The following is a 14,318-nucleotide window of genomic DNA, read 5'->3' as shown; positions in this document are numbered from 1 at the left end:
CCTGAAGAAAACACAAATCATGAGACAAGGAGTGGACTCCCCACCTGACATCGGCATCTCCGATTCCAAACTGGAAGTCGTTCACGACTTCGTGTACCTGGGCTCCACAATCTCTGACTCCCTCTCTCTTGATATGGAGCTAAACAGACGCATCGATAAGGCATCTACTACCATGTCCAGACTGACAAAGAGAGTGTGGGCCAACAACAGGCTGACTGAATATACAAAGATTCAGGTTTACAGAGCCTGTGTCCTGAGCACTCTCCTTTATGGCAGTGAGTCTTGGACACTCCGCGCCCATCAGGAAAACAGCTGAATGCCTACCACATGCGCTGCCTTCGACACATCTTGGACATCACCTGGCAGGACACGGTGACAAACAACAACGTCCTGAGGAGAGCAAGAATCACCAGCATGTACACAATGCTGAAACAGAGACGAATGCGCTGGCTCGGGCACGTTGTGCGAATGGGCGACGGCAGGATCCCCAAGGACCTCCTGTACGGAGAGCTGAGGCAGGGAAAGCGTCCAACAGGCAAGCCCCAGCTACGGTACAAAGACATATGTAAGAGGGACCTGAAAGCCATGGACGTCGATCTTGGTATGTGGGAGACACTGGCTGCAATCCGTTCAGCCTATGGGCAGTCTGTTCAAAGAGGTCTCTCCAAGTTCGAGGAGTCACTTGGTAAGAAATCGGAGGCAAAAAGACAGAGAAGGAAAGCCGGTAGACAGGAAGACAGACCAGAATCGGACTGCATTTGTGCTCAGTGTGGGATGGACTGCCACTTTCGGATTGGCCTCATCAGTCACGCCAGACGCTGCATCAGGATTGACAACCAGGGCGCAACTCCATAGTCTCCCGAGACTGAAAGATGCCTACTACTACTACTATTACTACAATAAGACTGAAGAGTAAGTTGATAGTGCAGAGCCGCCAGCTGGCACATCAGTTGCAGATAACAACACCAGCAGTGACAGCAGCAACTGTGGCATCGACAGCCGGAGCATTAACAGCTAGAACGCCGCCAGCTGGGGACCGACAGCAGGAACAACAATAGCAAAAGCCTCTGAACTTGCTTCGGGCCGGGAGGCCACAAAGTCTTCCGGGCTACACCGGGCAGACGAAAACGTCTGGATAAACCAGCGGCCTGGGAGGCCGCAATTTTTTCCGGACTACACCGGGCAGACGAAACGTCTGCATAGACCAGCAGCCTGGGAGGCCGCCGGTTCCTCCGGACTACACCGGGCAGACGAAACGTCTGGATAAACCAGCAGCCTGGGACCGCAGTTTCTTCCGGGCTACACCAGGCAGACGAAATGTCTGGATAGACCAGCGGCCTGGGAGGCCACAGTTTCTTCCGGGCTACACCGGGCAGACGAAATGTCTGGATAGACCAGCGGCCTGGGAGGCCACAGTTTCTTCCGGGCTACACCGGGCAGACGAAATGTCTGGATAGACCAGCGGCCTGGGAGGCCACAGTTTCTTCCGGGCTACACCGGGCAGACGAAATGTCTGGATAGACCAGCGGCCTGGGAGGCCACAGTTTCTTCCGGGCTACACCGGGCAGACTAAATTTACGTTACAAAGACTGTTACGTGCGAAGCGGGGCAGGAGAGAGCGCATGACGATAAAAAGATTAATAAAGATTAAGCCACCCAAGAGGTGGCAGGGGCATGAATAGCCCGGAAGTGGTACAATTTTTTGTTCAGTAATTCTTTTCAGTATTCTGAGGTTGCATTTAATTGTCAAGCTGTTATCGCGGGGGAGGATACTGCTTGACAGTCTTTATGAGGGTGTCCAGCTGCTGGACACCTTTTTTGACCAGGAGAGTGGCTGTGTTGAGTGCTTCAGGGTGGCCACTGCAAGATTCAGGGACTCTTTAAGCTCTTCCAAGGTCATTGGTTGCTTCACATTCCAAAAGATAGTGAAGCAATGGCTTTTCTGTGACAGTTTGGCAGAAGATGCACTCTCTCTGTCGGGGTTCACCAATCTCTCAATTGCATCTGTAACCTAGACGTAATCTATATAACCTAACTGCTATTTCCCTGTGGATTCCTTTTGGGATATTTAACCTTTCTAATTTGGTTGCCTGAAGATACCATGTTGCAGAGGGCGAACCTTCAGCTACTCTCTGATGTAGATAGGCTTAGCGCATGACCTCTCTTCCCTTCTTTATATAGGCCCCTCCTTGTGCTGCTTGCACACGACGGGAGACATCTCCCGTCACGCAGGGTGCAGTCGCACCTCCACAGATCTCCAGTATCATCTATTGATACTGGAAATGGCTCAAAAGGGCCACCACTTATGGGCTATTCATGCCCAAGCCACCTTTTGGGTGGCTTAATCTTCTCTCTCTCTCTCTCATCATTGACACATTCACAAGGGAGACATCTCCCGTCATGCAGGGTGCATTCGCACCTCCACAGATCTCCAGCATCAGCTCTTGATACTGGTAATGGCTTAAAATGGCCACCACTTACAGGCTATTTATGCCCGTGCCACCTTTTGGGTGGCTTCATCTTCATCTTCATCTTCGAATAGACAACCACGGGAGACATCTCCTGTCACGCAGGGTGCAGTCGCACCTCCACAGATCTCCAGTATCAATTCTTGATACTGGTAATGGCTCAAAAGGGCCACCACTTACGGGCTATTCATGCCCGTGCCACCTCTTGGGTGGCTTAATCTTCATCATCTGCTTGCACAGCGCGATCCGCAGGCGCTGTGCAAGTGTCTATTTCCTGCCATGAGAAAATCCTCCGCTTTCCTGTGTAATGCAATGGTCATATCTGTACTGCCTGTGCCACTCATCTATGTTATAACATTTGTCTTGTACTTTAATTATAGCCAATAAGCATATTTTGTGTTCTGCAGTTTGCATTATAATCTGGTTAACTGGCACTATGCATCTGTTTAAATGTCTACTGTTTATTCTCAGTAGATTCATTTTTGCAGTACTGCTGTATCTACTCAGCTATGTATAGACTTTGCCTCATAGTCACTTTAACATTGATCATATTGTGTTACTGCAGTTATCATCTTTACTCTACTATTTAATAAATAAGTCCCCCATACTGGCTTGCGTTTTTCTCCCCGATCAGAAACAGATAATTTTTAGATAATTAACAGAAAAATTGACAAAAAATGTTTACAAGGTACTGTATAGCTTTACAGGTACAGATAATTTTATGTAGAATAATTACAGTGAAATTGACAAAAAATGTTTACAGGCACATTGCAAGAAATTAAGGACTTGCCCAAAACGATATATGCGTGCTAGTGGTTTTACAAGAATGTAAGAGGGAGGGAATTATGAAGGTAAAGCGCCAAGCCATTACGACTATATAGCACCTGGAAGGGGTCAGGATAAGGATTTGGGATGGGACGGGAGGAAGGAATGGTGTCCAACCACTTGGAGGTTGGGGATCGGCGGTAAATAAATAAATAAATAAATAAATAAATAAATAAATAAATAAATAAATAAATAAACATACAAGCAAACAAACAAACGAACAAACAAACAAACAAATAAAAAAATAAAAAAATTGGAGTTTCTCCAAAACCCGGCAACGCTCTAATGAACAAATCCACAAGGGCCGCGATGATGGTTCGAACCTACGTCCGAGACGCGCCTTAATCGATGTGTCGTGGCACAGTCGATTATAAGGCGCGTCTGGGATCCTCTCGGACGTAGGTTCGAACTCTCTTCACGGCCCTTGTTTTTTTTTTTTTTTCATTTGATGCATACGCTATTATGATTTCTGTGTGTAACGCTCCAGTGTTAAGTGCGTTCGAGCATGTTTGTGGGCATTCGAACGTGTTGTTTACATCGGCGGGCAACAGTTACGAAGCTACCTCCATCGTCGTCGCCCGTCAATTCACAACAACAACATATGCCTATCGCATTACTGAACTTCATTTAGTAACCATATGCCTGTTAAACTGAAGATATTTTAACTGTTAATAGCATTATATTGTGCTTTTAATATTGACTAAACATACATATTAGTATATACGAAACGTGCACATTTTGTGCGCGAAATTATCAAAATATGTGTGCGATCCGTCTTGTACCCTGATTAGTATCAGTGTGACGTTGTTGTCACAACAACTGTCTCTTGCCTGTCTCCTGCCTGCCTCCTGTCTGCTGAAGGCAGATGCACGCTGGGCACGTGGTGTAGTCGTTGGAAGGAAACCACGCAAACTGCACTTGCCACAAAGAAGCCTAACTCCAAGACCTACTGTTGAAATCTTATCGTAGTGACAGACAGTAGTGACAGTGACAGACAGTAGTGACAGTGACAGTCAGTAGTGACGCGTCATTCTTGTCATAAATAAACCAGAACCTCCTCACCATTTAAGTATTGTTATTAAGTTTCATATAAGAGTATTCAAGAAAATGGTAACAACTGATGAGGTCGTGGAAGAAAAGGAAGAGAAGAAAGCTCCTGTATTTAAGAACCCCGAGTTTCAGGTATGGTCTTTGGTTGATCAAACATGATAATGGTAATTTTATTTAGGGAAAAGTACATACAAAATTAGTTGAAAGCAGAATGTTGGATTTCTAGATAAGAAAGTATATATTATGCCTCTAGCCACTAGTATGCACAGCATTCTGTGCAAGATGTGGGAAAATAAACTTAAAAGCTAAGACTTAAAACTAATTATCAAAAGCAATAATTGAAATGAAGTAAACACAAAAAAATAGTTACAATGGGAGCATGTAAAGGATTAAATGATGCAGCCATCACTATCATTTAGTCTACATATTTTTTAAAAACAACTATGTCTGTTGTTCAAGTAAAATTTGGCTGCCAATACTCTGCTAGACATACCCAAAACTAGCCTAATCATACAAGTCTCATCGCACTCAAGACAGTTTACCAATGTGTTTTAAAACCTACCTAACCTTATCCTACCTCTACATCACTCCACCTAACCTCATCTAACACAGCCTAACCCAAATGATGTACAGTGGGGCCTCGACTTACGATGGTAATCCGTTCCCAGAGATGGATCGTAAGTCGAAGCGATTTTTCCCATAAGAAATAAAGGGAATTGAATTAATCCGTTCCCCACCCTCCAAAATAATAACTTACAAATACATTTTATACTGAATACAATGTTTTTTTCTAACTACAATACAGGACATAAGTTTATCTTACCTTTATGGAGGTCTCTTGATGGTGATTAGGGGGGAGGAGGAGAGGTGTTACTGTTTGGAAGGGGAGTCCCCTTCCATTATAACATCAGGCAGTGATGACTTTTCTGGGGTACACTCTCTCTTATGTTTTGCCTGCATACTACTAGGACCTGGTTGTGATTCACTGCTTGTTTGTCTCACTAAAATCCTTTCCAGAGATTTTTGTTTTTCCATATGTTTTAATTTTTTCTGTAGTGAGGCATCACAGTGACATTAAAAAGGTTAAGGCAATGGCCTACTGCACCGTGATTTGGGCGAGTCATTTCAGCAAAAGTTTGCAATTCTTCCCATGCTGCACACGTTTCCTTAATTAATGAGGAAGGGACATTCTGTACTGTCTCCTTCTCCCCTGAAGAAATTTCCTCAACTGTCTCTTGCTCCTTGTGAAGTTCTTCGGTGGTCAGTTCTTTGCTGTGTTTCTTCACCACCTCGCAACACACAACACTCGGAACACTATGAATGCCACTTCTTTTTCTAAATTTCTCAAACCATCCCCTGCTTGCCTTAAACTCTCTTCGCGTTTGCATCATTCATTCCAGGGGTTTTCTTTAAAAGGTCTTCATGCAATTTTCTTGCCTTTTCACAAATGATGGCCTCTGAAACTCTATCACCCACTAACTCTTTGCTGTGTATCCAAATTAATAATAACTGTTCAACATCCTCAAGTGTTTGTGTTCAATGTTTCGTGATTATTGATACGCGTTTTGCCACTTTAGCACTCATAATGTCCTTTTTCTTAGCCAGTATGGTGGATATCGTTGACTGAGATTTGTTGTACTGCCTAGCTAGTTCAACAACCCGCACACCATCTTCATATTTACGAATGATCTCTTGTTTCTGCTCTATGGTCATTCTTACGTGGGTTTTCGTATGTTGAGCCTTAGCACTGACTTTCCTGGGACTCATGGCGTGATATATAATAATTACTTTAATGTTCAAAATGCAAAAAAATCACCACAAAAGAAGAATTTCTTATAGGCGCGATCGTCACTAAGCGGGCAGCTGTAGTAAACTGAGGAAGGTCGGCCGCGTGACCTGGAACTATGCGCTCGGTTGACCCGAACGTGTACAAATAAATATCGTTAGTCAACGACACCATCGTATGTCGAGTCGCATTTTTCGGTGAAATTTACATCGTAACGCGAAATTATCGTAAGTCGGGGCAATCGTAAGTCGAGGTGCCACTGTATAAGCTTTTTACAGTTTGAAAATACAGTCAAAATGCTTCTGTATAATTTGACCATTCCTCATTTATAATAATAATAATAATAATAATCTTTATTTAAGTTGACCAACCCACACACTAGAAAATGAGGGGACGATGACGTTTCGGTCCGTCCTGGATCATTCTCAAGTTGATTGTGATGAGGGAATTGATTGATTGATGAAGATTAAGCCACCCAAAAGGTGGCATAGGCATGAATAGCCCGTAAGTGGTGGTCCTTTTGAGCCATTACAAGTATCACTAGATGATAATGGAGATTTGTGGAGGTGCGACTGCACCCTGCGTGACGGGAGATGTCTCCCCCGTGACTGTTTAAGCTGATGATGATAAAAATTTAGCCACCCAAAAGGTGGCACGGGCATGAATAGCCCGTAAGTGGTGGCCCTTTTGAGCCATTACCAGTATCATTAGCTGATACTGGAGATCTGTTTAGGTACGACTGCACCCTGCGTGACGGGAGATGTCTCCCCCATCTGATAAGGGAAGATTGATAGATTGATAAAGATTGTTCCTGTCACGCAGGGTGCAGTCGCACCTCCACAGATCTCCAGTATCATCTATTGATACTGGTAATGGCTCAAAAAGACCACCACTTACGGGCTGTTCATGCCCGTGCCACCTTTTGGGTGGCTTAATCTTCATCAATCAATCAATTCCCTCATCACAATCAACTTGAGAATGGTCCAGGATGGACCGAAACGTCGTCGTCCCTTCATTTTCTAGTGTGTGGGTTGGTCAACATACTTCAGCCACGTTATTGTGACTCGTCACCTGCAATCTTTATTTAAGCAAAAATACATACAAGTACAGGCACTTTTTAAAAGAAGATTGTGTAATTGATGGGTAGGTCAGGTACAATTCCATAAAGCCACTAATAAACAGTGTGTTTCGTGCATGAAATAAAAAACTAAAAAGACTTAAAACTGAATGAGATAAACAATAATGAATTGAGGTAGATCAATAAAAAATGAAAATTATTAAATGATAATTGGAACAGCAAAAATATCAATGGAACATAAAAATGTTACTGCATAAACAGAAGGAATACAATTCTTTATTATTTTTGACATGGCATATAACCGCTAGAAGTACAGTATACAGTATATATATATTTTATTTAGGAAAAGCATATAAATACTGTGACTTACGTTGATGGTAAAGCAGTCTGTAATGCCAGTCACAAAATATTTAAAAACAAAAAACAAAAAAAGTTAGACTGCAAAAGGTGTCTTCACAGTGTGGTTAACTGTAGGAGAAAACATACAGAACCAAAATTTAAAAATACTTTACTTTAATAGAAATTACTTTAAACAAATTACAAAATATATAATATCCAGGCTTGGCTTTAGTACAAAGTGTGCAAAACAAACAAGATGAATAATCAAATTTACGTTACGTTAAGATGCAAAATAATATATGGTGCAGAATACCATGAGCCAGTCTGACTAAATCTGTTACCACACCGAGATGTGTCAATAGGTCTACTCAGTGGAGCACACAGGAGTAATCTGAAACTTGGAGAGCTTGGTAGCCCTATATATACAGAATATTGGCTGGCCAGAGGGCGTTGATAGTCTCCTTTAACTAGGAACCGGCTGCTTTAACTGCTTGTTTGGAAGGGCGTGGCCTCACAGCGACCCAGGTGCGAGGTGGGGTGACGGGCCCTGGTAGAGGAGGGAGACTTGTGCTATTGTCTAGCCGTCTGGAAGTAGTTGTTGTTGTTCTTGGCTGCAGTTCTTGATTACATAGACGTGAATGAGTAGAATAGGCGATTAGGGAGCAGGCCGAATCTCTTCCTAGAGATTTTACCGTGACAATATAAAGTTGGATACAACAAGAATGTGTGTGTGTAATTACCTAAGTGTAGTTACAGGATGAGAAGAGCTATGCTCATGATGTCATGTCTTCCCAGTACTCTTTGTCATATACATGTAACTCTTTGAAACTACTGATGATTTTGGCCTTCACCACCTTCTCACTTGGCTTATTCCAATCATCTACCACTCTTGTTTGCAAAAGAAAACTTTCTTATGTTTTTTCGACACCTATGTTTCCTTAGCTTGAATCTGTGTCCTCTTGTTTGTGATGTTGCTGGTTTCAGGAATTCCTCCTTGTCAGTTTGGTCGATTCCTGTTATTATTTTGTAAGTGGTGATCATATCCCCTTTTTTTCTTATCTTCTTGTTTTGGCATGTTTAATGCCTCTAGTCTCTCCTTGTAACTCTTGTTTTTCTGTTCCAGAAGCCATTTTGTAGCATGCCGTTGCACATTTTCCAGTTTCTTTATGTGCCAATTGAGATTTGGGCACCATAAAACTGTTGCATATTCCAATTTTGATCTCAAAAAAGTCATGAACAGGTTTTTTAGTATTTCACCATTTATATAATTAAAAGCAAGTCTGAAGTTGGAAAGCAGTGCATTTGCTCCACTCACAATGTTCTTTATGTGTGTTCCTTTGGCGACAGCTTACAATCCAAAACCACCCCTAGGTCTCGCTCGCTATTTGAATTCTGTACTGTAATTCCTTTCCACATAATTTGTAAGTTGTATGTGGTCTATTTTCTCCGATTCTACATTCCATAACATGGCATTTATTCACATTGAATTCTATTTTCTACTATACTCCAAGCACTTACTTTATTTAGATTGATTTGAGAGCATTACAATTGTCTGTGCCTTCTAACTTCCCCAGTATCTTAGCATCATCTGCAAACATGTTCATATATTTCTGTATTCCTTCTGGTAGATTGTTTATGTAGACTATGAACATTACTGGTGCAGGAATTGAACCCTGTGGTACTCCACTAGTAACACTCTTCCAGTCAGATACATTGTCTGTGATTACTGCCCTCATCAGTCTGTCAGAAAATGTTTCATCCATGTCAAAAGTCTCCCTGTTACCCCTCCAGCATGTTCCAGTTTCCAGAACAGCCTCTTGTGTGGGAATATCAAATGCCTTTTTAAGGTCCAGATAGACACAGTCAATCCAACCATCTCTTTCCTGTAGTATCTCTGTGGCTCTATCATAAAAACTAAGAAGATTTGTTACACAGGATCTTTTTGTTTGAAAATCATACTGTCTGGCAGTTATTATGTCATTACTCTCTAGGTGTTCAACCTATTTGGGTTTTAACTATTTTTTCTAGTGTTTTGACTAGGGGCCTCGTAGCCTGGTTAGGGGCCTCGTAGCCTGGTGGATAGCGTGCAGGACTCGTAATTCTGTGGCGCGGGTTCGATTCCCGCACGAGGCAGAAACAAATGGGCAAAGTTTCTTTCCCCCTGAATGCCCCTGTTACCTAGCAGTAAATAGGTACCTGGGAGTTAGTCAGCTGTCACAGGCTGCTTCCTGGGGGTGGAGGCCTGGTCGAGGACCGGGCCGCGGGGACACTAAAAAAAAAAAAAAAAAAAAAAAAAAAAGCCCCGAAATCATCTCAAGATAACTCAAGACTACCATGCTTGTTAATAATACGGGTCTATAATTTATAGGTTCCTCTCGACTACCATTTTAATAGATTGGTACTATGTTTAGCTTTTTTTCCGTATACTGTATGTGCTAAGATTTCTGTGCACAAAGATGTCTTGAATATTAATTGGAGTGGAATGCTCAGCTCAGTTGCACATTCTCGCAGCACCCAAGGTGAAGCTCATTTAGGTCCAACCGCTTTATTTCTTCCTAGCCCCATAAGTGATTTTTTTCACTTCGTCTCGAGATATCATTATGTATTCTATGGTGTGCTCTGGAATTAGTATTTGGTCCGGCTCTCTGAAATCCTCATTTTGTACAAACACTTTGGAACTGTTCATTTAGCATTTCACACATTTATTTTTCATTCACAGCAGTCCTGTTCTCCGTTCTCAATCTCTGAATTTTATCGTTTACATGCAGCTTGCTTTAAATGAATTTATAGAAAAGGTCTGGATCTGTTTTACATTTGTCCACTATACCTTTCTCAAAGTTCCTTTCTGCCTCTCTCCTTACTGTTGTGTAATCGTTTCTTGCTTGCTTGTAGTGTTGGTATGTTTGTGGGTTAGGTCTCTTTGATATTGAACCCATTTTCTTGTCTTTTCGTCTTTGGCCCTCACAATTTCTGTTGAACTAATCCTGTTTTCTGGTCCTGCATCTCTGTTTTAGTATGAGTGTTTGTGTGCCTTTATCGTATATTTTGCAAAAATTGGGCATACATCTTATTTACTTCCTTGCCTAGCAACAAGTTTGTCCATTTAAACTCATTAAAGAATTTTCTAAGTTCCCCATAGTGTCATCTCTAAAAATCAAGTTTATCAACTGTTTCAATGTCCCCATTTTCATCTAGATTATATCTCAAAGAATATTAATTTCCAACAGGACATGATCACTCTTTGCCAAGGGAGGAAGGTACTATATGTCAAATATCTCTTCTTCTTTCCTGGTGAATATTAGATCCAGTATTAATGGAATACCTCCTTCCCTAATTCTTGTGGTCTGCTTGATGTGTTGATACACAAATGTCTTCAGAATGGGGTTTATATTCTGGTTATGTAATAAGAATGAGGTTACATTTACAGAATGAGGTGTGTATGTGTAGTTACTATTTGTATTTACTATTTGTGTCCGCAGAATCGAGCTACAGTATTTAGCTCCTGAACCCTGCCTTTCTAACCAATCTATTTATCTCTGACACACGGACACACATACACGCAGGACGATTGACAGGACAATAACTATATACAATTCTGTGGCCCGGGTTCGATTCCCGGACCAGGCAGAAACAAATGGGCAAAGTTTCTTTCACCCCCTGATGCCCCTGTTACCTAAAAGGTGACACCCCTAGGGTCAACACTTGCATCAGAGGAGCTCCAGCATATTTTAACAATCCTAAGTATTATAGTACAGGTTGATGATAGTGAGTGGTGTCCCAGAGAACATAAAGGTATAGTGCTTTTGAAAAATAGGTGAGATAACAGGAATGTGCTAAGGGAAGTGAAAAATCAAATTCGAAAACGTTGCCCTAGGGTTGCCAGTGCAGAGAAGAACATTCAAGATGGCCGCCGGCAAGAGGAAAAACAAAACAGAGCTTGATTTTGCGGGATTCAATGAAGAAAGCATTGATATTAGTAGTCTACATAACAAGTTGGTAAAATTAGATACTATAGTGAACTCTCATGTAGAAATAATTAGTAAATTGAAAGAAAGTAATGACCATTTGAATAGCAAAGTTTTATGTCTTGAGGATATAGTGAAAGACTTGTACAAGGATAATAATCAATTAGAAACAAATTGCAAAGCCATGGAAGAAGAAAATAAACTCTTAAAAATAGCTTTGGAAGAAGTTAAAGTAAATTTAAACATAAATGACTAGGTTAGATAAGGAAATTCAACAGGAGAAACAGCTTTTGTCAGCACAGATGGAGGAATTGTTGTTCCTGGAATAGAATTCTTACACAGGGAACAGTGCAAGAAAGATTTGCAACTCGCCTATGTACAAGTGGCCAAGGAGAAGGAAAAAATTGAAGAAGCAGTAAAGGATGTCAAACACTGCAGCAACCAAGATAAAGCAAACATTAGGCTGGAAGTGAGAAAGGAATTGGCATCTAACCTGAAGTTGGTGCAAAACACAGTTGACCGGAGCAAATCCCTGATTATTTTTGGTTGCAAAGAAAAGGAGATAACATCTAGGTCAGAAAGAGCTGTAGAAGAAGCGAAAGTATTAGAAAAAATTGTTGGCCTCGTAGAAGGTCTTACTACCATAGAGAATGTGTGCGACTACAGGAGAATAGGCAAATACGTAAAAGGGAAAGATCGACCTTTGAGGATCACCCTAAACGGTGCCAAAAGATGGAAGAAGTACTCAGGAATGCCAGAAAATTACAAAGTGATGAGGATGGGAAAGTGTGGTCGTTAAGACGAGATCTTTCAAAAGAAGACAGAGAAGCTGAAACTAAACTTTGCCGAGGCAAAAAGTTTAAATGAGAGCAGGAATGAAGAAGAAATCAATTCTTTTTTCTACAAAGTGATAGGCAGACCAGTAAAGTGGTACATAAAGGCAAACCAACAAAATCAATAGAGAGAGGGGGAGTGAAGAATAAGGAGAGGGGGAACAAGTTCCTGAAGATTGCATACACCAACATAGATGGAGTGAGATCGAAGATACTGGAGTTAAGTGATGTAATACAGCTGCAGACACCAGACATTGTTGCACTCACGGAGACAAAATTTGAAGATGTTATTTTAAATGAGGTCATATTCCCAAGGGGCTACTCAATTTGGAGACAGAAAAATTAGGAAAGGCGGTGGCGTTGCTGTGCTGGTGAAAGAACACCTTAAGGTGAAAGAAATAATGACTGCCAATCCACAAGAAGTTGACATAATAGCACTAGAGATCTGCCATGAGGATGGTAAACTAATGATCATAAATGCATATAGTCCACTGCCAAGCAGCACATGGTCAAAGGAGGAGCTAGATAGTAAACGTGAAGGTCTTATAACAATAACGAGAGAGATTATAGCGAGAGCGGATAAAGATAGATCACGACTGTTGATAGTTGGTGACTTCAACTTGAAATCCATAGACTGGGAAGCATATGAAGCTAAAACAGAAGATTTTTGGACCTGTAGATTTGTAGACCTCATCATGGAAACATTCTTGTATCAAAATGTTAAACAAGCTACGAGGATGAGGGAAGGAGACGTTCCCTCCATGCTACATTTGATATTTACCAGGAAGGAGGAAGAGATACTTGACATTCAGTATGTTCCTCCCTTGGGTAAAAGTGACCATGTCTTTTTGGGAATAAAGTATTCAATGCGTTATAATCTGGAAGGAAATTACAGTCTCCGTGGTGTAGTGGTAAGACACTCGCCTGGCGTTCCGCGAGCGCTATGTCATGGGTTCGTATCCTGGCCGGGGAGGATTTACTGGGCGCAAATCCATAACTGTAGCCTCTGTTTAACGCAACAGTAAAATGTGTACTTGGATGAAAAAACGATTCTTCGCGGCAGGGGATCGTATTCCAGGGACCTGCCCGAAACGCTACGCGTACTAGTGGCTCTACATGAATGTAACAACTCTTGTATATATCTAAAAAAAAAAAAAAAAAAAAAAAAAAAAAAAGAAATAAAGAGGTTGAAGCAGTTGTAAAACCTGACTTCAGGAGAGGACATTATGGCCACCTTAGAAATTTTTTTAGTGAGTATAATTCGACAGACTTGATGCTAGGCAAGGAAGCGAATGAGATGTATGTCAAGTTTTGTGAAATATATGATAAAGGCACAAAATTTTTTATACCAAAACAGAGATGCAGAACTAGGAAACAGGATTGGTTCAATAGAAATTGCGAGAGGGCCAGAGACCAAAAGACACAAAAATGGAATCAATACAGGAAGAGGCCAAACCCCCAAACATACCAGCGATACAAAGATGCGAGAAACAACTACACGGCAGTGAGGAGAGGGGCAGAATGAAATTTTGAAAAAGGGATTGCAGACAAATGTAAAACAGAACCAGGTCTATTCTATAAATTCATAAACAACAAATTGCAGGTAAAGGATAATATTCAGAGGTTGAAAATGGGAGATAGATTCACGGAAAATGAAAAGGAAATGTGTGAAACACTAAACGAAAAGTTCCAAAGTGTGTTTGTACAAATTAAAATCTTTAGGGAACCAGACACAATAAGAATTCCAGGGAAGAACATAGAGCACATAGAGGTGTCTAGAGACGAAGTGGAAAAAATGCTCAAGGAGCTAAGTAAGAACAAAGCAATTGGTCCAGATGGAGTTTCACCATGGGTTCTGAGAGAATGTGCACCTGAGCTCAGTATTCCACTTCATCTGATTTTTCAGGCATCCCTGTGTACAGGAGTTGTAGCTGATGTGTGGAAAAAGGCTAACAGTTCCAATCTACAAAAGTG

General features: G+C 41.5%; 1 protein-coding gene across 1 annotated transcript in view; it reads left to right on the top strand.

Moving 5' to 3' along the window:
• Positions 1-3,852: 3,852 nt before the first annotated feature.
• The window catches only part of LOC138356365 (INO80 complex subunit C-like), a 75,413-nt gene continuing 64,947 nt past the window's right edge, over positions 3,853-14,318 (top strand). The window contains exon 1 of the mRNA XM_069312306.1: positions 3,853-4,475. Within this exon, the coding sequence (XP_069168407.1) occupies positions 4,401-4,475 (75 nt within the window). The 5' untranslated portion in view covers positions 3,853-4,400. The remainder of the gene's footprint in view (positions 4,476-14,318) is intronic.

The sequence above is a fragment of the Procambarus clarkii genome, chromosome 72 (assembly GCF_040958095.1).
Source record: "Procambarus clarkii isolate CNS0578487 chromosome 72, FALCON_Pclarkii_2.0, whole genome shotgun sequence".
Lineage (NCBI taxonomy): Eukaryota > Metazoa > Arthropoda > Malacostraca > Decapoda > Cambaridae > Procambarus > Procambarus clarkii.
This window is presented reverse-complemented; position numbering and strand designations above follow the sequence as displayed.